Here is a 25,586-nt window from a genome sequence, read left to right as displayed (position 1 = left end):
TCGTCACGATATGTCTGAAACATTGCCGATGTGACGTTAAATTATAACTCACCCACTCTCACATTAAGTTGAAACGGCGTGATATAACAGAAGTACTGTTTTCCTATGCAACTGTCATGTGTTGGCCTTTGCGAAACACGTTGACAACCGTTGCTAAACTTCTTAAAGATAATCTCAACAGGGCACTTCTCGTCGCCTGATGTCAGGTGATCGTCCCGTGGTTGTGAACGAGCGGTCTGGTCAGGCTGCAGATAAAATGTGTCGCAATTCACACACGTGGCACACCACACAGCGTAAGGCAGTAGGCGCGTCTTGCGTCATTGTCCCCACTACCCCTCGACTATCTTCGTTCAGTGTGGGGGCGGTCGGGTAGCCTAGTGGTTAAATCGTTCGCTCGTCACGCCAAAGACCCGGGTTCGATTCCCGACATGGGTACAATGTGTGAAGCCCATTTCTGGTGTCCCCCGCCGTGATATTGCTGGAATATTGCTAAAAGCGGCGTAAAATCATACTCACTCACTCACTCGTTCAGTGTGAAGATTTAATGGGAACTATATAGTCCACGGTCTGGTTCTAATTTCCAGTCTGAAAGAACCTAGACGTTGCAATTAGTTTCTTGTGTCTGTGTAACCAGGGTGATCCTCATTTGTTTATTCTCTAACGCCACACTCTGTAACTTAATATACTCACCGCCAAAAGAAACGCGAATACTATACATGTTGGTTAATATATGATGACTTACTTATATATTTAAGAGATATTAGATTGATGCAATGCACTAACGAACATACGGGTATGTTGTGTGAACCTATGCTCATGAACGCATAGATCCATGACTTGAGATTTGTCTCGCGCAGGATTAGTGTGTAAAGTTTGGAAATCACGTGTAGCATATCGTGATAAGAATAAAGTCACTCTGTGGTAACACTTGACTGATTGGTACACAGTGGAATCTACGTAGATACTTCTCTAGTGAGTATATATATCAGTTTATGTTGTCCAGAAGATGTTGGACTAACGTGGACTTTATTATATTATTATATATCACGTTTAGAAAGACAAGTGCTATGGATGAACAAGGGGTATCAGATTTAGTGCGACGTTTCGATGTAGATCCTGACACCTGTATCAAGCAAGTGAAACACCGAAACGTCGCACTAATTGTAATAAAGAAGTTGTTCATCCATAGAACTTGTCTTTCTTCATAACAACAACTTCTAAATGCCACTGGGGGCACGGGTGGCCCAGTCGTCTAAGGCGCCGCGATTCGCTGTGCAGAGTTGCGTCACTTGGGCACGCCAGAAACCTATGATTTTGGGTTCGAATCCCGGTTCGCCCCGATTATGTTTCTAGGTTTGTCAGTACCATACCCGTGCTCGTGGGTTTCACCGCAGTGGTAAACGTCTGAGACCTGCATCACTTCGGGCTTTCCTCCCACATTAAGCTGACACGCCGTGATATAACTGGAATACTATTAAAAGCGGCGTTAAACCCAACTCACTCACTCACTCACTCACTCCAAATAAAGAAGTTATATTTCATGTACACCGAGTGAACATTCGTTTGCCACGTTTTTGTATAGGTTCGCGTTTATTTAGGTGGTGAGGGCCTGGGGAATGATATCATGCAGCAACGAGGCCACAAAGCCTAACGGGCGGTCGGGTAGCCTAGTGGTTAAAGCGTTCGCTCGTCACGCCGAAGACCCGGGTTCGATTCCCGACGTGGGTACAATGTGTCAAGCCCATTTCTGGTGTCCTCCGTCGTGATATTACTGGAATATTGCTAAAAGCGGCGTAAAACCGTACTCACACACTCACAAAGACCTGACCACCCGATCCACCTAGACGTTTAGTAGGACAACAATAACATGGGTTGTTTCTGAGCTATTGTAACTCGAATCCCCACTGGGATGTCAAGCAATGTTGACGCTGATCAACTGCTCTGAGTGGTGGTAAGGAAGTGACGTCATGTGGCGTCGTGCTTTACTTCGTACGTCGTACGTAAGAGCTAAGGACAAAATCAACATCAAGATTTCATTTTTCATGGTTTATTCCGAAAATATATGTTGACATTAATATCATGTAGAGACGTATAAAAAGCAAGCACCCTATAGTCTAGAACGGCATAGCTTATTATACTGTTTTCAGCTTATCGTTTTGCATTAGTCAATCTTATCATGTGTAACATATTCGCTATATTGTTTAACACATTGTTCCAAGATAAGTTGTTATATTTCATTCGTATTCCTCAAATTTATACACCATTACTACTATAGGTGTTCAATAACTGTTAAAAATGATATTGTTGAAAACTAACTTCTTGTAAATCTATATTCCTTACATTTTGATTGCACCGTGGTCTATATTTGAAGGATAGTCACCAAATATAGACATCATAGTTTACAAATTAATTAGCATTTGTATTCCTTATATTGTCTAAATAAGGCAAACCGTTAGACGTATATTTAAGAAAACACTTCTTTCATTGTTTGATGTATATTTCTATCACAACATAATAAAAAAGGTAAATAAATACATAAATAGTATCAGGTTAACAATGCCGTGCATGCAATTTGATTCCGAATCTTAAGATGCGTTGTTGGCATCAAGGGTGCAGCAAGAGATACCCAATGCTGCATGCGTGAGCCAGTCTGTGCCTTCCAGCCAATCACAGGTTGCCACGTCAAACACCTCGACGTCAGCCAGTGCATGGTTGTCTGATGACGTCACTCCCCCAACAATGTATATTTGGGAGCCTGAAAGTACACAAACGCACACGTTTATAATAATTTCATGTGAGGAAGTATATCTCCATTAACACGACACCAGGACGACGTAAATTAAACGTTGAACAAATAAATAATTGAACCGCAGCGCAATCAGTGACGGAAGAACGTTGAACCATTGAAGTATGATCAGTGTTACTAAATTTGGTAAACATGATCAAACTATACTTTGTTTATTTTCATGCAGGTAATAAAGTGTAATTTCATATTTCGACTGTTTCTTTTGTCTGACGTCTGTCCAACAGTTCCCCGATTAGATTATAAGGGAAAGTAGATTGATAAATATTTTAAATACCAAATTGTTTGCAAGATATATTACTATTTGTTGTCGAAAAGAAATAAAAAAACACACGACGTTTTTCACAACCATTACACGTGGCGTGCGTTTTATTATAAATTTTATGGAGTTGACTGCGTTGCTATCAGTCTGATATGGAGTTGACTGCGTTGCTATCAGTCTGATATGGTGTTGTCTGCGTTGCTATCAGTCTGATACAGTGTTGACTGCGTTGCTATCAGTCCCATATGGAGTTGACTGCGTTGCTATCAGTCTGATATGGAGTTGATGCGTTGCTATCAGTCTGATTTGGAGTTGACTGCGTTGCTAACAGTCTCATATGGAGTTGACAGCGTTGGTATCAGTCTGATATGGAGTTGACTGCGTTGCTATCAGTCAAATATGGAGTTGACTGCGTTGCTGTCAGTCTCATATGGAGTTGACAGCGTTGATATAGAGTCACCGGACCGAGAGGGTGCGTCGTCAGAACATTTGACGTTGTCGTACTGTGCCCACGTGATAAAATTCACTGGGCGCTTGTCTGTTGACAAAGCACTCGCTTCGCTTGCTAACGGCCGCACCAAATAGAGTGACCCGACTTCAGTTTGTAAAAAAAGCCTGATGAATGAGCGTAATTTTAGCAGGAACACTTACACTTTCTATACGACATTCGTGTCCTTCAACCATGAGAGCAAAAGCCGATGTCCCCGTCCGTGGAGACAAGGCATCAGGGGGGGCAGCTTTTAAGGGACCGCCACGTGACTCGATCAAAAAGGTGAATTAAGGCAACTCAGCATGGGCCATTTCCTACAAACTTTGTTAATAAATACTTACAAATTTCACAATAACACAAGACACCTAAGGACCTTGTGCAAGTATAATGAACCAGGTCCCACGACCACGAAACTAACTTAAGACCATATTTTGTCTTAACTTTTAAGATTTAGACTTAAGATCAAATTTTGTCTTAAATCGGGGCTCACGAAGCTCAATCTATGAGAATATCTTAAGTCAAAGACAAAATTTGATCATGATCAGTGGCTTGTAAAAGGCGCAAGATTAAAGCTGCAATTTGTAAAATACCTTTTGTATGTATTCTTTAAAATATAGGACGATAAATCGCACGATGTGACATTTATAAAGCACAACTGTGAGAAGATATTTTCAAAAACAGTCACAATCACGTCATTTGGATCGGCAACATATCAGAATAGATCTTGAATATGGAAAGGGGGCACGGGTAGCCCAGTCGTCTCAGGCGCCGCGATTCGCTGTGCAGAGTTGCGTTCCTTGGACACGCCAGAAACCTATGATTGTGGGTTGAAATCCCGGTTCGCCCCAATAATGTTTCTAGGTTTGTCAGCACCATACCAGTGGTCGTGGGTTTCACCGAAGTGGGAAACGACCTGCATCACTTCAGGCTTTCCTCACACATTAGGCTGACACGCCGTTATATAACTGCAATACTGTTAAAAACGGCGGTAAACCAAACTCACTCACTCACTCCTGAATATGCATCGCAGACATCGGAAACAAGTCTGTCAGATGTTCACCGCACTGGTGACTCACTGGCGTCGCTCACGGTAGATAACAAGATACGGCATTCTGCGGCAAGGTACTCTGCAAGGTGCGACTAGGGACTCTGATACAACACACAATCACAAACACACGTTGTGACCAACCTGATCCATAACTAAACATGACGTGCTTGGGACACCAGCCAACATGGAATCCCTGTCACATAACAGAGAGAGGAAAGGTTTGGTTTGGTTTGGTTTCTTTGTTGTTTTACGCCGCACTCAGCAATATTCCAGCTATATGACTGCGGTCTGTAAATAATCGAGTCTGGACCAGACAATCCAGTGCTTGATATCATGAGCATCGATCCACGCATTTTGGGATCGATGACATGCATCAACCAAGTCAGCGAGCCTGACCACCCGATCCCGTTAGTCGCCTTTTACGACAAGCATAGTCACCTTTTACGGCAAGCATGGGTTGCTGAAGACCTATTCTACCCCGGAATCTTCACGGGTCGAGAGAGGAAAGGCCAACATGAGACGTTTGAGTTGAGAATCATGACAGTACACACATCAACGTACATAAACTGAGGTCCAAAAACGAAAACCCCAGTTTATTTATTATATAATTGAAAATTGAAATAACTGTTGTTAAACTTGACTATGTCTATTTAACCATCACTTTGTCCTGCAACAGGTTGTGAAAGGTAATCTGTGGCTGGGTAATTTTGTAAAATAATACATTGGTTTAATAAAGACTGGAGTAAGAACTGAAATTGCAACCACATGACTCATTCCATGTAAAAAAATATTGATTTTCAAATATAAGGTGTCTAATTTAATTTAATTTTTAATTTTTAAAGTCTTAAATCCAATAATTTTATGAATGCTGACTAAGCGCCAGTGCAGTTCATTATTTGGATATAATATCGCCAACAAAGATCAAACATACAATCTGAGAGGTATAGTTTCTTTTGCGCCCAAGTTTATGATGTCACGAGTAAGTGAGTATGGTTTTACGCCGCTTTTGTCAATATTTAAGCAATGCCCGGAGGGCCGCAGTGAAAAATGGCTTCACACATTATACCCGTGTGAGGAACCGAACTGTGTGATAGACCAGGCACATACCTTGTGGTAACAATTGTTTCGGCCAGTGTACAATGTAACATGACACTGCCATTATCAACATCCGACAAAAAAATTGAAAATAATAGTTTTCGATTTTATAACCCAAACGGGGAGACCGATGGTTATTTGAACCATACATGCACAGTAGGTATTGTCTGGATGGTGTTGTATGGCTTCATATCCATAATGATCCTCACCCAAAGTTCTGAAGTTTGCTGTTGTGACGTCAAAATGTTACCGTCTCGTCGTGCGCTGAAACTTTGTTGCCAAATACTGATTTCGGAATATACTTTTTCAGGAGCAGTTTGTAAACAATTTATTTTTATTAATGAGTAATTATGCTCGTGACTTAAGATGGTATGTAATACCACTAAACGCAGTGTATACGCGGCAACGGCTTTGGAGAGATTCAGATAACGGTATAGATGTAGGTCGCTGCATGTTGTTTCCAGAACTGTTATAACACAGGCGGGCCTTATCTGCAGGTTGTCCTTGGGCAAGTAGTGCAAATGTCCGGACATTAGGCGGGAAGGAGACTTGCAACACGATTGCAACACCCCGTCTTAGGGACCGGACCGACTATTTGCTATTCGGGGGGAGGTGTGTGTGTGTGTGTGTTGGGGGTGGGGGGGAAAGGGTGGGGTGCGTGGGTGTGGGGAGGCTGGCTAGGATTGTGTATGGAGATAAGATTTGGTTTGTTTTTTCAGCTATAGCTGCAAAAGCAGACATTTTTGTCATTAAAGCAGTAAGCCTGAATATGCTTTTTTTTAAAGAAAATCACCTTGCACTAATGCAATTTTTGTGGCATGCATATTTTTTTAAGAATTTTCTGGAACATTTTCTGTTTCCAATGGTGCATAGGTGCAATTGCCGGTCGCTGGTCCGAATTCCAAATATATGAGCATCCCGATTGTGATCCTTAACAGTTAACACCATACCCGTACTCGTGGTTTCACCACGTCCACGTCCACGTCCACGTCCACGTCCACTTCCTGTCTCTTCGAGCTACCTGTCACCCTAAGCTGACACTTTTTGAGATCACTTAAATACTGACCAAAGTGGCGAAAACACGCAAGTCACTCACCCGACATTCGTTATGCTAACTTTGTGAGACCAATTCCATTTATTAAGGTCTCTTCTGACGTACTCTCGTTTGTAGTTGCACACAATCCTCTGAATGAGGGAATATTTATCGCGAATAATCAACAACTGGTCTGGGTTGTGAGGATACCTTTTTGAAAGTGAAACAATTCAGATCTGTGGCTGCGGGGGTGGGAAGGGAAGGAGAGGTGGTACGTGGAGGCGAGATGATGAACCGATTTTGTGATTTGGAAGGAAAGGATGGATAGAGAGAGAGAGAGAGAGAGAGAGAGAGAGAGAGAGAGAGAGTGTGTGTGTGTGTGTGTATGTGTGTGTGTGTGTGTGTGTGTGTGTGTGTGTGTGTGTGTGTGTGTGTGTGTGTGTGCGGTCGTGCGTGCGTGCGGAGGGGGAGGAGGGGTGAGAGGTGTGAGATTAAGCTTTCATTTACCAAAGTAACTTTGGAAACCGCGTAGGAACACAATGCCTGAGTGACTCGCACTTTTTATTATTTAGTGCCAAGTAATTTGCCGTCAGTTTTGTTTGCATAAGCGGTCACACGTTGGGGAACGTGTTTGGGACGTTATGCAATTGTTAGACGTCCAAATAGACAACGCATCCACAACTTGAAACTTACCAAAATTAGTATGACCTCATTTGCATATTTATCGGATCGTGATACAGTGTTTATCGGAATGGTTTATAGCATCAATAAAGCCATCTATTCTATTTTGATACAAATCTATACGAAGCACTTACGTTGTCAGGATCGATGAATTTCACATTTCTCTCTACAGCATTGTTGACGTTATGCAAAGACCCTTGTCTTTGACCAAAAGTAATACAAGGCGGCATTTAAGACGTTACCTTCAGGACATGGAACTGCCTCTGTGGTCTAGTGGATAGAGCGCCTGCCCGGAAAGCCAAGGTCCGGGGTTTGATCCCCGGCCGCGTCATACCAAAAACGTCAAAAGATGGTACTTGTTGTTACCCTGCCTGGCGCCCGGCATTAAGGGGCTAAAACAAGGACTGGTCGGCTCGGAGTCAGTATACTGTGACTGAGACTGGTATTCATTTTAAACTGCGGCATAAAATCTAAATGCGCTAGCACTAGATCGGTACGTCACTACATTAGGAATACATGTTTGACGCGGCGTTAAACAAAATTTCACCTCATCTCAGGACACGGTTTTCAATACAGAAAACACTACGTATTCCCCACAAAGTATTGATAATCATAAGATTATATCCACACGTGTGTGTATACAAATGACTGAACAACACAATGAGTGCGTGTAGATTTGTCTAGCTCTCACTTGGGAAATACATATATGCTCCCTTGTTCCAAGCAACCAATAGTCGACATCCTTTGAGAAAACAGTGAGTGAATATGGTTTTACACCGCTTTTAGCAATATTCCAGCAATATCACAGGGGGGGGGGGGGGGGGGGGGGCAACCAGAAATAGGCTCCACACATTGTACCCATGTTGGGAATCGAACCCGGGCCTTCGGCGTGACGAGCGAACGCTTTACCCACTAGGCTACCTCACCACCTCCCTTCAGATAAAAACCACCATTACCATGATATGTTTTGTTTAGTCAACGTCAACATCTGGTTATACAGGGTTTGTTGGCCTCATTCAAAAGAAGCCTATCGTGAAACCTTGACACAGCCGTATTTTCAAACCAAGATATGTGCAGACATAAATGGGCTGACAGATTACATAACAAAACGTTCACCTATCCTGAAAGCGTCACACGAAATGACCCAAGATATCATGACTGGGACCTAGTGAACCTTAATATCTTTATCAGTCAATGGCTGCAGATATGGCAATACCACGTGATGGATGGTAACGTTATCTTTATATAATCACTAGCATGTTGATACTTGATGAAAAGCGGTGGAATAAAATCCTTACCTATCACCCCCTTCAGTATAAACCGTGTACTAGACTTGACCATTCTTCAATTTATTATGATAATATTAATTATTATTACTTTAACAATAACAAATAATTGAAATGTCCTAAAATTCTTATCGAATTTAGGTGTTTATAAATTCCAGAAATAATTAAACGTAGCGTTTTCCTGACGGAGTCGGTACATTTCACTTAATGGCTTGTCGACCCTTGTTGCAAAGGACGCTGTTGTTAAGGAAAAATAAAGAAAAATGTTTTGGAAAATACCAATTGGGAAAACATGTGATTATCCGGGTAAATACTCCAATGGATGAAACAAAAGCTAACATATTGGTTCGGTTATGAATATAATAATATTTTCGGGCACTAAGTTTTCAGTGGGTTTTCTTCTCTGACGTCAAAATGACTATTATCATTTCATAACGTTACCTTCATACCAAACAGACTGCCTCCGTGATCTAGTGGAGAGAGTTGTATAATCTTGCACGCGACGTGTAACACTACTCTTGAAGATAATTTATTTATTGTGTTCTTAAAGGGGCACTGATCTTACGCAATTCCCTGGGACTGGTTGTTGCCTTTGTTATGGTTTTTCCCCAGTGAGTACCCGGATGTATAGCAGAAATCTAGACTAGTTCGCGACCTCTGCTGCGCCATTCGTAAGCGCATTAGTCACTTTTATTGTTAGTAATAAGGGCGTATGGTCACATTGATCAACAAAATGAAATAGCATCGGTAATGGTGACGAAGTTTTGATTTTGTTTTATACTGTAAACGGGACTGCTTCCAGTCTAGTAGTGCATTCCTGTTCGTTTATCGGCCAAGGTAATGGCAACATAAATATTTACGTCCAGCATCACATGATAACAAGTAAACATCAGTTTATATGGTTTATCAAATTTAGAAAGTCGTCTTGAGATGTCTCAATTCAAACGTTATGCAAATCCGTACACCGCGTTAGTTCGTCTACGCCATCTTTCTGGGCCCCGTTCCACACAAGGTCTAAGGTTAAACTCGTACGACTCAGTGCTGAGGTTGTTTTGTGGAACGTGGCCCTGGACGATTGCCGTTTCGGACGTCTGCATGTAAAGACGCAGATATTACACAAAAAGCATGAATTATTGTTAATCCGGACTGGTATCGGTGGCGTCTAGATTAACGAGGTTACAGAGCATAGGTCGTGTACGTGATAACTGAAATATTTTACGTCAAGGCTATTTCGTCAGTCTTAACGTACGGCTTAAGTCTAGGAAGGTTTAAAAAGGCGTTACTTATACCGTGAAACCCCTTCAATGTGGACCCCTTTATTCCGAAACCATCGATGTCCGGAGGATAACTGTTAACATTGTCTAACAGTAGACAAATAACATTACTCCCTTACCATCCTTCGTTAATCCGGATTCTATCTAATCCGGACGACTTCAGTGGGAAAGATTAATACGGTTTCATTGCCTACGTTAATCATTCCCAAATCGGTTTGGCAATAGAGTCCAATACACATGTCCAATACACGGGTTGATAAAAATCTAGTTTGCACGCAGTAGCGGTACTACTATAAGGTTGCCATTATTGTAATTGCTATGCTTATAATAAAATATTTTCGACATGTTTTGCACAGGATTTGCATTTTCTCGTAAGGAAGGCAAGAGCCCACCAACTGCTGATGTGATCCTAGCCTACGACTATTACATCCCATACAATAATATAAACTGACAAAGAGACTTTACCATTTTAAAAATTAGTAAGTGAGAGAGTTGGGTTTAGCGCAGCTGTTAACAGTATTCCAGTCATATCATGGCGTGTCAGCTTAATGTGGGAGACAAGCCCGAAGTGATGCAGGTGTCAGACGTTTACAAGCTTGGTCAAACCCACGAGCACGGGGTATAGTGCTGACAATCCTAGAAACATAATCGGGGCGAATCGGAATTCGAACCCAAATCATAGGTTTCTGTCACAACGGACACAAACTCTGCACAGCGAATTGCGACTGGCCCACCAGTGCCCCCACTTTAAAAATTAAATTGCAAAAAAAAAATTAAAAACACAAGTTCACACTTAATCAATGCAATACTCAACGTTCAATCACAACAATGGTCTATATGCAGAAAGTGATATATTCGTTTACGGAAATTTGACAACTCAGCGTAACACAGATGACATTCTTCGTCCGATTGTCCTACCATTTCCACAACAACTGCCACGTAGTGCCCCTTTTCGGCATGACAGCGCCAGAACCCAGATGGCCCGAGAACTTCCTTGCAGCCAACAACGTTAACGTGTTGCCGTGGCCTGCACGCTCCCAAGACATGTCCCCCATAGACCACGCTGGGATGTCATGGATCGTCATCAGACGACTGACTTTCTGTGCACCGGAGAGTTTGCGTGTAGCAGGGGGTGGTCATACACGCTATTAATGTGGCGTGTCATTGAACTTGAGCGATTTGAGGTGTGATGTGCCCTTTTTCCGTTACGCTGAAAACGTGTTTTTGCTACCCCACCTCAATTCGAGCAACTGTCATGGCAATATCGGATGCTGTATGACTGTCATGTTAAATGTTGATTTCCTTGAGATTTTGATCTTTTCAATACATTCTACTTCATATATCTATCTTTTGTCGTTTTTAATCTTGAGGGATTTAAAGCTATGGTAAATTTCTTTTGACCGTGAGTTTTATATATTTTATTTAATTCAGATCGCTCTGAATAACTGGGCACCTAGTCAAACCAAGACAATGGTCAACAGGACTTGTCTAAATAGTTGTAACGGACAATGTTTCTCATCGTCCCTCCAGGCAAAGAATCCATAGTGGCTGAGTTCACTTCCATATAATTCATGGTGCACTTCCTCGTTGTGTGTCCGGTGAAGAATGTGAACTCAGTACCCCTAGCATCTTTACAGCCGATGAAGCTCAGGACCCAATTCCTCAGCGCTAGGACGATCGTAGGTCCCACATTTTAAAACTGAATTCCGACAATCGTAGAGCTGAGGTCCCTTTCTGGAACGGGTCCTGGGCGCTTTCCACAAAGCAACCATGGTGAAGGTCTTGGTGTTTGTTTTTAACGCCGCAATTAGCAATATTCCAGCTATATGACGGCGGCCTGTAAATAATCCAGTCTGGACCAGACAATCCAGTGATTGACGTCATGAGCATCGATCCACGCAATTGGGATACGATGACATGCATCAACCAAGTCAGCAAGCCTGACCATCCGATCCTGTTAGTCACCTCTTACGACAAGCATAGACGTCTTTTACGGTAAGCATGGGTTGCTGTAGACCTATTCTAACCAAGATCTTCATCACAGTCTAAGAACTTATGTAACGAACTAGATTTTCAGAGAACTGCTGGTGCTTCCAAATATGACGGCACCCTGATATCATGAGCAACGATCCACGCCGCACTTTCTCTGCTCCTTTTACCAATGAATAAATTATGCAAATGACCAGCTATTATGACCCGTATTACGTCACAGCCATTTTTCCTGTCAAGCGGCATAGAACATGTTTCAATCATGATTCAGCACTCACCGATAGCAGTTACACCGGCGTCGTGTCGAGGCACTCGGAGTGTCTGCACACGGTCCCAGCGGTCGTGGTCGTCGTCAAGACGAAGAATGGCATCGAGGCTGGTGATGGCGTCACTGTCATCGTAGAAGGTTGACCCTCCCACGAGGTACAACGTGTCCTTGACCTCGACGAGACCGGCGTGGCATCGGGGACCCGGAAGAGGGTTTTTGCCCAACCACCTGCAGAGAGGGATCACGTGTGTGCGTTATGAAATAGAACGGAAACTTTATCAGACTGTATATGTTTCTGTTAACAGTACTTTAGTAATATCACGGACACTCGACAGGAAGAGTTACATCTGATGAAGGCCGTTGCAGCTTTCTGAGTTGATGAAACAAAGCATCTTTTCCATGAATCTGTGATACATATACTCTGCTGCTCTTGAAACAAGCAATGAAAAAGCTGAAGAGAAGGCTTAAACAGCGGAGAACAACAACGAGCTAGAAGGATGATTTTACTCATAAGGATAGGACCGCATCTGTGGTCTAGTGGTAGAGCGTCCGCCCAGCGAGCGGAAGGTCCGGGGTTCGATTCCCGGCCGCCTCATACCAAAAGACGTTAAAATATGGTACTTGTTGTTACCCTGTCTGGCGCTCGGCATTAAGGGGCTAAAACAAGGACTGGTCGGCTCAGAGTCAGTATACTGTGTCTGAGTGGGATATTCATGTTAAACAAGCAACCACACAAACACACACACGTACATGCACGTCGCTATATACGTGTAATAATCTTGGACGCGACGTTAAACCCAATTTCACCTCACCCTAAGGATAAAATGTGCATTTAGCGATTGTCAGTGCTGATTGGTCAGTTGAAGATATGTGTCTTCATTGTTGAGAAAAATACAATATGACATCATCTATTGTTTTTATTGACGTCACAGCCACTGATAACATTACATTACATTAACATCTGATACCCATGTACAGGGATTTTCCTCAAGGCGTTCTACGTGATAGTAACTAAGATGAGTGAGTGAGTTGGGTTTAACGCCGCTTTTAATAGTATTCCAGTTACATCACGGCGTGTCAGCTTAATGTGGGAGGAAAGCCCGAAGTGATGCAGGTCTCAGACGTTTACCACTTCGGTGAAACCCACGAGCACGGGTATGGTGCTGACAAACCTGCTGCTCTAAGGCCAAACTGTGCACACACGTACAGGTAATAGCTGTTGAATGCTAAGTTATTTTGTAAAAGTCTATGGGAAAACATTTGGTTGAGTGTAACCTGTGCATGATGGTTTCTGAATACCTACCTATTTTTCATCGGGTCGTAACATTCTACCGTGCCAAGTACAACCTTCTCATCCTCGGTTTCCTGAAAGCCTCCGACGACGTAGACGAGGCCGCGATGTCCAGCCGCCGCCGCTCCTATCTTTGCTTCCGTCATGGCGCAGGTATTGCCCCACGTGTCGGTGTCAGGGTTGTAGAATTCCACAAATGGCAAACTCCTGGGTCAAGGTCAAATGGTTTGGGGTCAAAGGCTAATTAAACAGCAATTGTTAAGGACACTTTAGCCTATCCCGTGTCTCGAATGGCTACGAATGGCATCAATTACATCTCTATAACAGTCTAAACGGCTTTATTGCTCAACTAGAACAATTGTCGAAATAAATATATACCTATTTCCAGAAAGATTGCCGTTTAATAGTTTACAACAAACTAGATTTGCCGAATCCTTAGCCAATCAGGTTACCCCTTATCTCATTAATATGCAAACAACGGAGCAGGTACAAGATAATATACTGAACAGCGTTGAAACGCAACACCATGAAAATGGATGTATTTTTATCCGGGATTATGTCATATGAAAATATATAATTGAATGAGTAATATACGACGTTCTGGACGAAGCATGAGGAAGAACGGTTCGTCAAAACACATTCCTAACTTTTTTGTGAGCGACAACGCCAAAACGCAACAAATTGCGTGCGCATTATGGAAAACGTGTTTTGTTTCACGGGAAGCATGCAGAATAGGGCTATAAAAGACAGACTTTTAAAAGCCACATCACTTGTTGCTGACAGCAGAGGAACGTGAACGTGCCTTGGGCATGCTTCAAGTTGGTACGTCAAGTAGAGTCGTTGCACAACGGTTTCAATGCCATCATTCAACAGTCCTCAGGCTACTGAACAGATACCAGCAGACAGGAACCAGCAGAGATCGACCACGTCCGGGTCAACGTCGTGTAACTACACCACGTCAGGATCGCCATATTGTTCGTCGGCTTCTTCGTGATCGTACACTTCCGGCTACCAGGAGTGCAGCAACCGTACAAGACTGACGGGGTTGATCAGCGCTGACGCCGTACATCGACGTCTCCGCTCAGCTGTGCTACGTGCTCGACGTCCATATGTTGGACCCGTACCCACTGATCGACATCGAAATGAACGTCTGCGTTGGGCCGAAAGGCATCGTCATTGGAGATTGCGGCAGTGGCATGGTGTGCTGTTCTCTGATAACTCCCGTTTTCATTTACGGAATGCTGACGGTCGACTGCGAGTGTGGCGTCGACGTGGAGAACGTTACCACAATGACTGCGTTGTACAGACAGATCGAGGTGGGGGTCATGGTGTGGGGCGGCATCAGTCATAACCATCGAACAGAGCTCCATATTTGTCGTGGAAGAGTTAATGCCCTTTACTACAGGAATAACATATTGGCAAATCACGTCATCCCATTCTTTCATCAGCAGCAGGATATGCACACCTTCCAGCAAGATAATACAAGAGCGCACACAGGACGTGTTTCAACACAGTACCTAGCGAACAATAATGTGCCTCTGCTTTCATGGACACCCGATCTATCGCCAATTGAACATCTATAGGATTACCTGGGTCAACGCCTCTCACGTCGTCCGCAAGTACGGAACCTGAGAGAACTTGAACATACACTACGCCAAGAGTGGAATGATATCCAACAGAACACTATTCGCAGACATATTCGATTAATGAAAAGACGTTGCATGGCCTGTGTTGCTGACAATGGCGGACATACCAGATATTGACTTTTCATTTTAACCCTATGTGTCTTCCTCACACTGATGACGTAAATGTAATTACTGTGTGGTATTCCTGTTTCCTTTGTCGTCTTTCTTAATAATCCGTCTATGTCTGTTCTAATTAAAATCGATCATTGCTCAAGTTGTTTTGTAATATTTCAAGATTTATTGCTGGTGCGTTTTCAATGCTGTTCTGTATATATTGCAAAGTCATGTGTCTAGCATGATCTAATATTGATATTTACCTCAACTTAATCTACCTTAGCTAGTTTACTTAAACAAATTGATATTATTTTCAAAAGATTTTTTATATCAATAGTTTAATTACACCTACTCTCCAAATTCATTCTGACCGCCAATGGCATACAGGACTCCGCCAAGAACGGCAACTCCGTGGTACATCCTATTGTGGTACATAGAAGCCACGCATGTCCAGTAGTTCCCGTATGGGTCATAGCGGTAGCCCGTGTTGGTTGGGTTAGCCAGATCCCCGGGGTCGCTACTTTCAACCAATGACCCACCTGGAAATAAATAACAAATTCAACACTATTGAAATTGAAACTTATGCATGAGCGACATTGGTTCCTAGACTCTATGTACGGTCTATTACATGTGTTTAAAATACCTTGAACGATTGTTTTTACAGGACCAATAGTAGGTACATGCTATAACTGTCCAGGCCCCACTTGCACAAAGCGATCTTAGCGCTAAGATGATCGTAACTCCCATGCTTTAACATAAGCTTACAAAAGTGGGCCCAGCAGTAGAACTCTAGTAATAGAAAATTGCCACATTTTCAAAATCAAACCAGTAGATGAATAATCTTATTAAAATTAGTAAAATGTGAAGATCGTGTGTGTCCAGCAGATTCAATAGAATTATTGTCATATTCCCATATGAAGTATGATAAGTGAATGATTTGTACACCCATATCCAATAAACCATGGCATTGTTACTATATGCCCATTCATTCGTGACAAATACCCCAGATTTCGCTACCATGGCTTCGTTAGGAAATGGTGTCGCCATCCTTATCCGTCTCTCTCTGGGGTATCTCTCGCCCGTTTGACTGAACGGCTAATTTAGGGTAGCGTATTTCAAATCTGCCCAAAACTGTGGTGTCGACCGGGCCTAGGGTATTTATCATAATAAATGTCAATGTGTCGTTGCTTAAATATTTATAGTTACTTTAATATCACGAGTGTCAGATATGCACTATCCTATATGTGTAAAGATAATAAGACGCTCGGGATAGTAATAGATGTAGAAATAATTTAGTAACGACACAAGGGCCTGGGGTTGTACCGTATATAGAAATATTCCAGCTTTATCACGGCAGAGCCATAAAGATTCGGGATAGAATCGGTTTTCAGCAACCCATGCTTGCCGTAAAAGGCGACTAGGCTTGTCGTAAGAGGCGACTAACGGGATCGGGTGGTCAGGCTCGCTGACTTGGTTGATGCATGTCGTCGTATCCCGATTGTGTGGATCGATGCTCATGATGTCAGTCACGGGATTGTCTGGTCTAGACTGGATTATTTACAGACCGCCGTCATATAGATAAAATATTGCTGTGTGTGGCGATAGACAACAAAGAAATAAATATCACAGCAACCTGTAATTGAGACTCTAGTCAAATCAGTGGTTGACAGCATGACCAAAAACTAATGACAAGTAGGCGAACGACCAAACGAGTCATACTTTGCGTCTCTCGTTAGTCGGGTGGTATGGCAAGCATGAGTTACTGGGGACCTTTTCTTGCATGTAATAACAACATGTGTAACTTCCATGAAATTTGGTATATGTCCCCGTACTTCTCATCTTCCCGAGGCAAGAAAGTTAACTGACTATAAAAGTCCAGTTTCCATCCTTGCCGAACTAGGCTGGTATTATGGAGTTACATTTTGGCTGGACTAACGAGTCTATGCATAGTCCAATCAAAATCGTGCACCGAAATCGAAATCAGGTTCGTAAACTGTCGTGCAGATTTCGTTCGATTGCAAAGTATGTGCACCGCCAACTCGTTGTCAGCAGATATTTTCCAAATCTATTCATGTTTTCAATCAAGGTGCTCACGTGATTTGATGCATTTCGCGATGTAAGACCCGTTTTATCACAATATAGATCTTGATTATCGATCACATCGTCCTGGTCGGGCGCCACCATTTTGTGTGAAGCAAACGCAAGTGATACGAGAGGTGGAATCTGATTGGTTCATAGGAGAGGCTTAGAAGGGACATAACTGGTAATAGCCACTGGTGGCGCTACGATTGAGTCCAGTAAATCCAGCCTAATTCGGCAAGGGTGGAAACTGGACTTTTAAAGTCAGTTAACTCTCTTGCCTCGGGAAGATGCGTACTTCTGTACACTGAGCGAGTTAGTGAATGCGTGAGTAACTGTTGGGATCTACGTCGCTTTTTTCAATACACCGGAAATGGGCTCAACGCATTTAACTATCGGCACAACACACACAGCGCCCACTTGCACAGAGCAGTCTTAGTTACCGAAGATCGCGATCGTAAGAATTCACAATAATTGTTTTGTGCAAGTGGGCCCAGATGACCCGTATTCAAGATTCACAGTTGCGTCACCTGGGCCTAGTTGGACAAAGCGATCCTAGCGCTAAGATGATCGTAACCCCAATGCTTTAACATAGGCTTACAAGAGTCGTAGCGCTAAGATCGCTTTGTGCACGTGGGCCCTGTACCAAAGTGACGTCATGTCTCTCTCGACTCACCAATGATATAGATCTGGCCGTCTAAAACCGCCGACCCGTGATGGTGCCTTGCATCCGGCATTCGGGTCAACAAGCCCCAGGTGTTGGAATACGGGTTGAACTCTTCCACTAGCCGACAGGGTGCGTCTCCATCCACGGCCCGAAAGGGGTCGACCCCTCCACTAGCTATCATCAGTGGGGGTCGGGGAGGGAGGGGCACGCTGGCTTTTGTGCTCAATCCTACGAGTGGGGTAGGAATGAAACTGTTTGCCCTGTTGAAGCTTGTCGTGATGAATTTCTGATCTTCTTTCGTGGGGATGGGCTGGAACTAAGAACCCCTAAATCTTAAAAAAAAAACGTATTGTGGTCACGGATAACTACACACTGTCACACTAATTAAATAAGGTTATTGGATTCTTGGATTTGTGTTACCCGATACGGATATAGGTGAGCTCATTTTCAGGATGAGGATTATAATATCGTTTAATTATTCCATTGTTGTTATTGTTTGAGAAGACATCGCGACCAACTCGTGTTATTCCGAGACAAGCCGGATAACGACTCGTGCCCCTCTCGTGGCCATGATTTGGGTTCCGTCTAAGCGCAAACGAGCATACCTAAAGAATTGTCAACTCGTTGCGTAATGATTCCAGATGCTATTTAAAACACATCTGGACTTACGGTATTATACAGCATGTTTGAGCACATTTAACTGTATGGTTGGTATATTATTAGATGCACGACATATATAAATTCAAAAATTATTCCTGAGGTAGTCTTTGCCTGAAGTACTTGCAGTCATATGCGCAGTCTGAATGGTTTGTCGTAGTTTCGCACATAACATTCATCGATAGGAGGACGAGTCTTCTTGCAGGTAACGGAAAGGGGCGAGTGGTGACAAATTTTTTAGAAGAGTGTCTTAGCAACGCCAACTCAAATGACGGCATTGTCGCAAATATTTGAAAATGATTTTATGTGAAGCGCACCAGCAATAGGCGAACGCCACTTGAGACCAGGAATCCCATTTCATCTACATTTTCTCAAAGGGGTATTATAATTCCAGGGAACTCCAGGTTAAGATAGAACTCAAACAATTAATGCTTGTTGTACGAGACGACGTTATGGATTGGTATTAAGTTTCAGTGACTTCGTTGTTTACTGCGAAGTACGTCGCTCATAATATCAACGGTAAGATATAAAGATATTACATGCCCTAGTCATTGCTATTAGGGCTTGAATACTGGCGAATACATAGAGTAGTGTATTGCACAGCATGCATCCATATCTACAATGCACGTTTCCTTTAAAGTAAACACGTTGTTACTGCTGTCAACATCTGTGACCATCGGTGTACAATGACAGCATCAGGAAGGTCACGGTAGCGAGTAGGTATTCCAGCGTGGTCGCCCACCCTACGAGCCATACTGCGCATCCATTGTGGCCAACCGATCTCCATGTTTGACGCCTTTTACCAACGAACTCACTCTGTACCCGAATCCCTAATCCCGTTATATAGCGCTCCTATACAGGAATATAATCTAAAACACGACAGAAACGAGTTCAAGGAATAACGTCGGTTGTATTCTAACAAACGCATTTCACGCAAGTGTTAGGCCAGACTTTTTGTCATGTCTGTTGGCTGAAGACATAAAAACATTTCCATTTCAGATTTGTTTTGATTTTATATTTCTTTAAGAAACCTCATTCCGTTATAGACACGGATATGTCGCGATTCGTCATACTTTGTTGTGTTTTGGTGTTTTTCAACATGTTTTAAAGTAAAACAATTAGCATTCTATATCATTTATTTATATTGATGGCGACATTAAATTATTTTTTTAACATAATACTTATTTTTGGTCGCTGAAGTAAGAAAACGAAGTAATATTAAAAAGAATTCGACTTTTGGGAGTCGACGCGGATTCGTAAACCATGGTTTAAAAAAAAATGTCAGTTCTAATTTCAGGCGTTGAAAAAGTCTGATTGGTTTTGATCATATGACGTTGTGAAAGTATATATAGGACATTTAACACAACACCTTCATAGTATGATGGTTCATTGTATCTGAACCAAATGCCCATCCGCACTGTAAACAGTTTAAACATATTTGCTCTAACTCAATTAAATGTTTCGATCCCTTCTGCACAAAGAAAGCTGAAACGTGACAGTTGGTGTGACTTTACCAGTGACTTGCGTTTGCCGGGAGGGCTGTTGTTGCCCTCGCTGTCTCGGTGTGGGTGATAATGTCGTTCAGGGAGGACGCGCTCTGATGCCGTCAGCTGACTTCCGCTATACCTCAGTGCATGGTATCTGTAAAAAAACATAGTATTTCCAGTATTTCCGACCACTACATTTGTAATACACTGGTGGGACAGACACATGAGGCTACCTTTCCGTACGTCGGATGCCGGGCCCTGTATTCCGGATGCTGCAGTGCAGTCCGTTTGATGCAATAAAATGTTTACCTAGTACGCGAATGTCAACACGTCAATTTTCAAAGTTATCTTGCAAAGAGTGAAAATCAATGAAAGAAATTAAATGCAAGTGGCAATGCATTCTACGTGGTTCGTTGCTCTTAATATCAATCACGGGCCTACTTGGTCCAGAATGGATTATTGATATTGTATATAGTTGCATGGCACATTGTCCGACGTAAAACAACAAAACGTCAAAGGGAAACCACATTGTGATGGTTAAAGCATCTATATACGCCGCGGACCCAGATTTGACTTCCGGGGTTGGTATACAACGTATCAATCCTCGTGGTCCCCAGGCGTGATATGATGCAATAATTCTAAATCAACATTAAATACAACCTGCTTATTGTCGCAGCTACGAGAAATCCAATGTGTTGGTTTCCAAAACGTCTTTTGACCAAAATACGAACACACATTTTTTTCTTTTATACATACAGCCCGTTTTAAAAATCGGTTAGTTCTATAAAGCCTGAGTGAACAGATAACATTTATATATGATATATATACTTGTCGAGACAATACTTGCATAAAATATTATTATCTTATAAAATTATGAACAATTCAATGAAAAACGTCTTTGGGGGGTATATTTTTTTTTGTGACGTAGATATTAAGGGAGTAATTGGCTAGGTCCCTGTTTTATCTGCAGAGACTGGTTTAAGGAAGAGCCCTGGCTGCTATATTTGTTTAGTTGGGAGTTGAATTGTACGCCCTCTTTGAATTTTCACGGTGTTTCATATTAATATCATGTCTAATCTACTAAGGAACCAGATCGGAGATGTAACAAATGTTATATTTGGGATAACACTTTCTTAGAAAAGTACAGATTCTAATACTATTTTGGGTTGAGTCCCGTCCGGGATTCGAACCCACACTGCCAGGATGAGGCATCTAATCGCCAGCACACAAAGTCAGCGATTGTAGATGTCCAACCTTGGTCCCGTTCAACAATGCTATCTTAGCGCTAAGGAGATCTTAATTCCATTCTTCAGCACAGACTGAGGGCGGTCGTAGCTTGAAGATCAATTTGCGGAACGGGACCCTGAATGACTGTTTGTCATCGATGTGTAAAAAATGCTCACACCAGCTTCACCTGGTCCCGTCCACTTAGACGGGCACAAGGCACTCATTCACCAACTATACGAGTGTGTTGGGTTTAAAGCTGCTTCGAAGAGTAATTCTATCAAGGCGTGTCAGCTCGATGTGTAAGGAAATCCCAAAGAGAGTATACAGGTCCTAGAGTGAGTGAGTGAGTTCCGCTTTTAGCAATATTCCAGTAATATCACGGCGGGGGACACCAGAAATGGGCTTCACACATTGTACCCATGTCGGGAATCGAACTCGGGTCTTCGGCGTGACAAGCGAACGCTTTAACCAATAGCCTACCCGACCGCCTACAGGTCCTAGATGTTTACCAAATTGGTGAAACCATGATTTAATTTGTTTGATACGGCCCCAGGTATATAGTGCCTGGGGTGCCTAAGGGCCCTCCACGGCGATAAAAGTCGTCTTGGAAGAGTGAGGGAGGGAGGGAGGGATGGTGGAAATCCCGGTGGGAGGGTGAGTGAACATGTTCAAGTAGGAAGTTAACTCCTTGGTTATAACAAAGAACACCAGCTAGTGGGGTGAAACATGAGAGCTAAATATATACCTGAATACGCCCATCAAGAGGTCTTTGCAATCCTCGGTCGGGATGGCTCTAGGTTCGACGTGAGAGACCATCTCCTCGGGAGTAATGTGGGAAAAGCGAATGCAGCCCAAAATATCTTGAACATACTGTTGCCGATCCTGTCTGTTGTAGTCCAACCATCTGGTGGCGGCAAAAAAGACATCCAGTTCTTTCTGTACACAGAGGTTGTCGTCAGACAGGAGATGACACATGTCGGTGTGGTGTGCACGAAGAAAACTGTCTGTCTTTGCCACTTTGTTGAAATTGAGACAAACATAATCGTAAACGTTCGAAAAGATGTCTAGCAGTTCATGTTTGCGAGAGATTTTCATGACAGTCAGAGCCTCTTGGATAGAGTGATTCAACAGAAAACGCTTGCCTTGTTCCAACACATCCGTGATGCCAAGATATTTGGCACATGAGAGAACAGAGTCTACATTTTGCAGGGTGATGTGGATCTCAGATGTGTAGACGTATCGCATCACCTCCTGCGCAGCTTCAAAGGAACAGTTTGGAACGGGTATTTGGGTCACGTCCGTGGTATTCTTGTTGGCACAAAACTTGCTGGCAAAGCCTTGGCTATGTGCTGCGAGAGCGAGCTTATGGCCTGGAAAGTCGTGGCCATCGACTTTCAGTATTATATCGCACAAGCGTTGAGACTGCCACATGTTGAACAGGCAGCCTGCAACAGTTGATCCATGTCGTTCTTTTGAGCTGGCGGCCGACGGATTAACTTGTTCAACGAGTGCCGAGTTTTGGTTTTCGTTGTTTCTTTCTTCGTTTGAAAAAGAAACAAAAGCAGAGTTCTGATTTTCGTTAAGATCAGCAGTACGTCTTGTTTCGGATAGTATGTTAATTTGATCTAGATCCAAGGTCGGTATATGTTGCCTTGCAAATTTCTTTTTTTCAAAACGCAGACGGTCTGAGAGTTTTGATGTGGCTGAAAGACTCCTTGATTTCTCCCTCACACTTTTCCTTTGTGGCGTGTACTCAAAACCTGTGTCCTTCACGGGTATATCCTGAATGGGAGACACGACAAATGTGTCGTTTTTCCCATATGTCTTATTTAGTCTATCCATTTCGTCAATGGGTAGTTCCGAATCACTATCGGAATAGTTCAGACCAACGGAAGATTGCAATAGACTTGCTAAAAGTCTTTTCTGGATTTTCCAGCACTTGGAGACAGTTCTCTGTTACCACAGCCAACACGCACGAATCAGCTGGCAATTCATTGCTATTTTCACAGTCATATCCATTTGCGTGTGATTTTACTTGAATCTCTGCCCTTTCCACATCACCGCCATGTCTGAAAAAAACGGAACTCATGACGTCATGTAATTAATGACGTCATCCAATTGTGGTTACGTCACAATACTGATGACGCACAATGTATCCATAAACCGTTCCCAAGGCAAAAGTGACTGCATGTGGTCGTAGCATTAATTTATTACACTGGGTGACTTTTTAGAAGCACAAAACTTAAAACTCCACTCTTCGATGATGCAGAGTGTGTTATGTGTAGAAATGGTTTTCTTTTTCTTGTTTTTAAATTCAAATTCTGCCTTTGGAGATGTTATGATGAACTATCTGTTATTTCATACCTCATTAGATATTACATTTAAAATAATTTTTATCACAATTTCTTAATTCAAAGGATGAAGGCCAAGATTTATACACAATCGTATTTAGTATGTGTGACTTCATGTTTACACTGACAGCCATGCACCAACCAGCTGTATCGCGGAATAAAATCGTTCCTCAAAAAGAGAGGTGACATGAGCGTATGGATGCACAACTTGCTATTTTGAAACATCTTACGCAACTCGTGTATTCAAATAATATCACCATTAGATGAAAAAGGTCTGTAAAGAACTACTTTAGTAAGTCATTCACAGTGAGAACGCGTCGTAATACATTTACATCAAGTACAAAACGTCAAAATGGCCGACACGGTAAACGTGACGGGAGAGATTTCGGAAGTTGTTAATGAACCTATGGCGGTTATATGTTTTTGTCGTCATTGATCAATTGGCCGATCATTGAAAGGTGATTAAAGACTCTAAGGTAAACTCATAGATTGCTGTAGACTGTCACTGTCAGCCTAGACACGGATCGAGTCGATACTACGATAGTTTGGATGTGCAATTTTTTGTTTTGTTCACTAGTATAGGTCATAGCGAGGATATTCCTGAACGATCATGCAGTCAAACTCTCTGACGTTTCTCAATGTATACTAAAATGCTGAGTTCAAGATTAAAGGGTCTAAATGATCAGAAAGCAGAACGCTTCTGTCTGTATTCGCGCAAGGGAATTCCCAGGAGTTTCCCCGGGAATGTGGAAGTAGTCCGCCAGTGTTTACGTCTTTTCAAGAACACGGTCTCGTGAAAACGTATGAACGTCAAATTGTGTCGTTCATTCACTTAGGAACGTCAATTTCGGGGTCAGGCGACCGACCTCTCGACCAATTGAAAACCCGTATATCGTGTAAACTTCAAATTAAACAATTATAACAGTTTGAAGGGTAAAGTAAATTTGACGTCTCTGACGTCAATATGCATTAAAAGCGGCATCATACTACTAATATCTTCCCGAGGCAAGGGAGTTAACTGACTATAAAAGTCCAGTTTCCATCCTTGCCGAACAAGGTTAGTATTATGGAGTTACATTTTGGCTGGACTAACGAGTCTATGCATAGTCCAATCAAAATCACGCAACGAAATCGAAATCCGGTCGATTGCAGGATTTACAAAGCATGTGCACCGCAAATTCGTTGTCAGCAGATATTTTCTAAATCTTTTCATATTTTTAATCAAGGCGATCACGTGATTTGATGCACTTCGAGATGTAACCCTCGTTTTATCACAATATAGATCTTGATTATCGATCAGATCGTCCTGACTGGGCGCCGCCATTTTGTTTGAAGCAAATGCAAGTGATACGAGAGTTGGGATCTGATTGGTCCATAAGGAGAGGCATAGAATGGGTCATAACTGGTAATAGCCACGGGGGGGGGGGGGGGGGGGGCGCTACGATTGAGCCCAGGAATTCCAGCCTAGTTCGGCAAGTTTGGAAACCGGACTTAAACTCTCAGTTAACTCTCTTGCCTCGGGAAGTTGTACTTCTAACAACAACACTAATAATGTGTATCTAAAATAATCGCAAAATCCACATCTAAAGCATGCTCAAAACGCTACCTTACTACCTCGGTAAATGAATCAGTGTGCACTCGAATTTCATTCTCATCTCCCGAGATAGAATATTGATAAATTTATGAAAGTATGGTTCTACAAGATAATACTGGGCGATCAATTTGTCCCTGCTGTTTTTGTAACATGGACATAATTAACAGGACATGATATTCATTTTATATTTCTGAAACGTTACATTACCATCACATAATCGCGCTTGCCATAACATCCGTCCGGTCGTTAAGCCAGTATAATCATT

At 42.6% G+C, this 25,586-nt stretch overlaps 1 protein-coding gene across 1 annotated transcript; it reads right to left on the bottom strand.

Moving 5' to 3' along the window:
* Positions 1-2,585: 2,585 nt before the first annotated feature.
* Positions 2,586-23,218, bottom strand: LOC139446779 (kelch-like protein 28). Its single transcript, XM_071228103.1, has 7 exons — positions 22,122-23,218; positions 20,177-20,303; positions 18,015-18,321; positions 15,612-15,798; positions 13,533-13,727; positions 12,240-12,457; positions 2,586-2,755 (listed from the first exon to the last, which is right to left on the bottom strand). The coding sequence occupies exons 1-7, from the start codon at positions 23,216-23,218 to the stop codon at positions 2,586-2,588; spliced, it is 2,301 nt and encodes a 766-aa protein (XP_071084204.1).
* Positions 23,219-25,586: the final 2,368 nt, after the last annotated feature.

Source organism: Haliotis cracherodii, unplaced genomic scaffold (assembly GCF_022045235.1).
Source record: "Haliotis cracherodii isolate W230 unplaced genomic scaffold, xgHalCrac1.p SCAF_6, whole genome shotgun sequence".
In the NCBI taxonomy this organism is placed as follows: Eukaryota; Metazoa; Mollusca; class Gastropoda; order Lepetellida; family Haliotidae; genus Haliotis; species Haliotis cracherodii.
The sequence above is the reverse complement of the archived record's forward strand: the minus strand, read 5'-3'. Positions and strand labels throughout refer to the sequence as shown.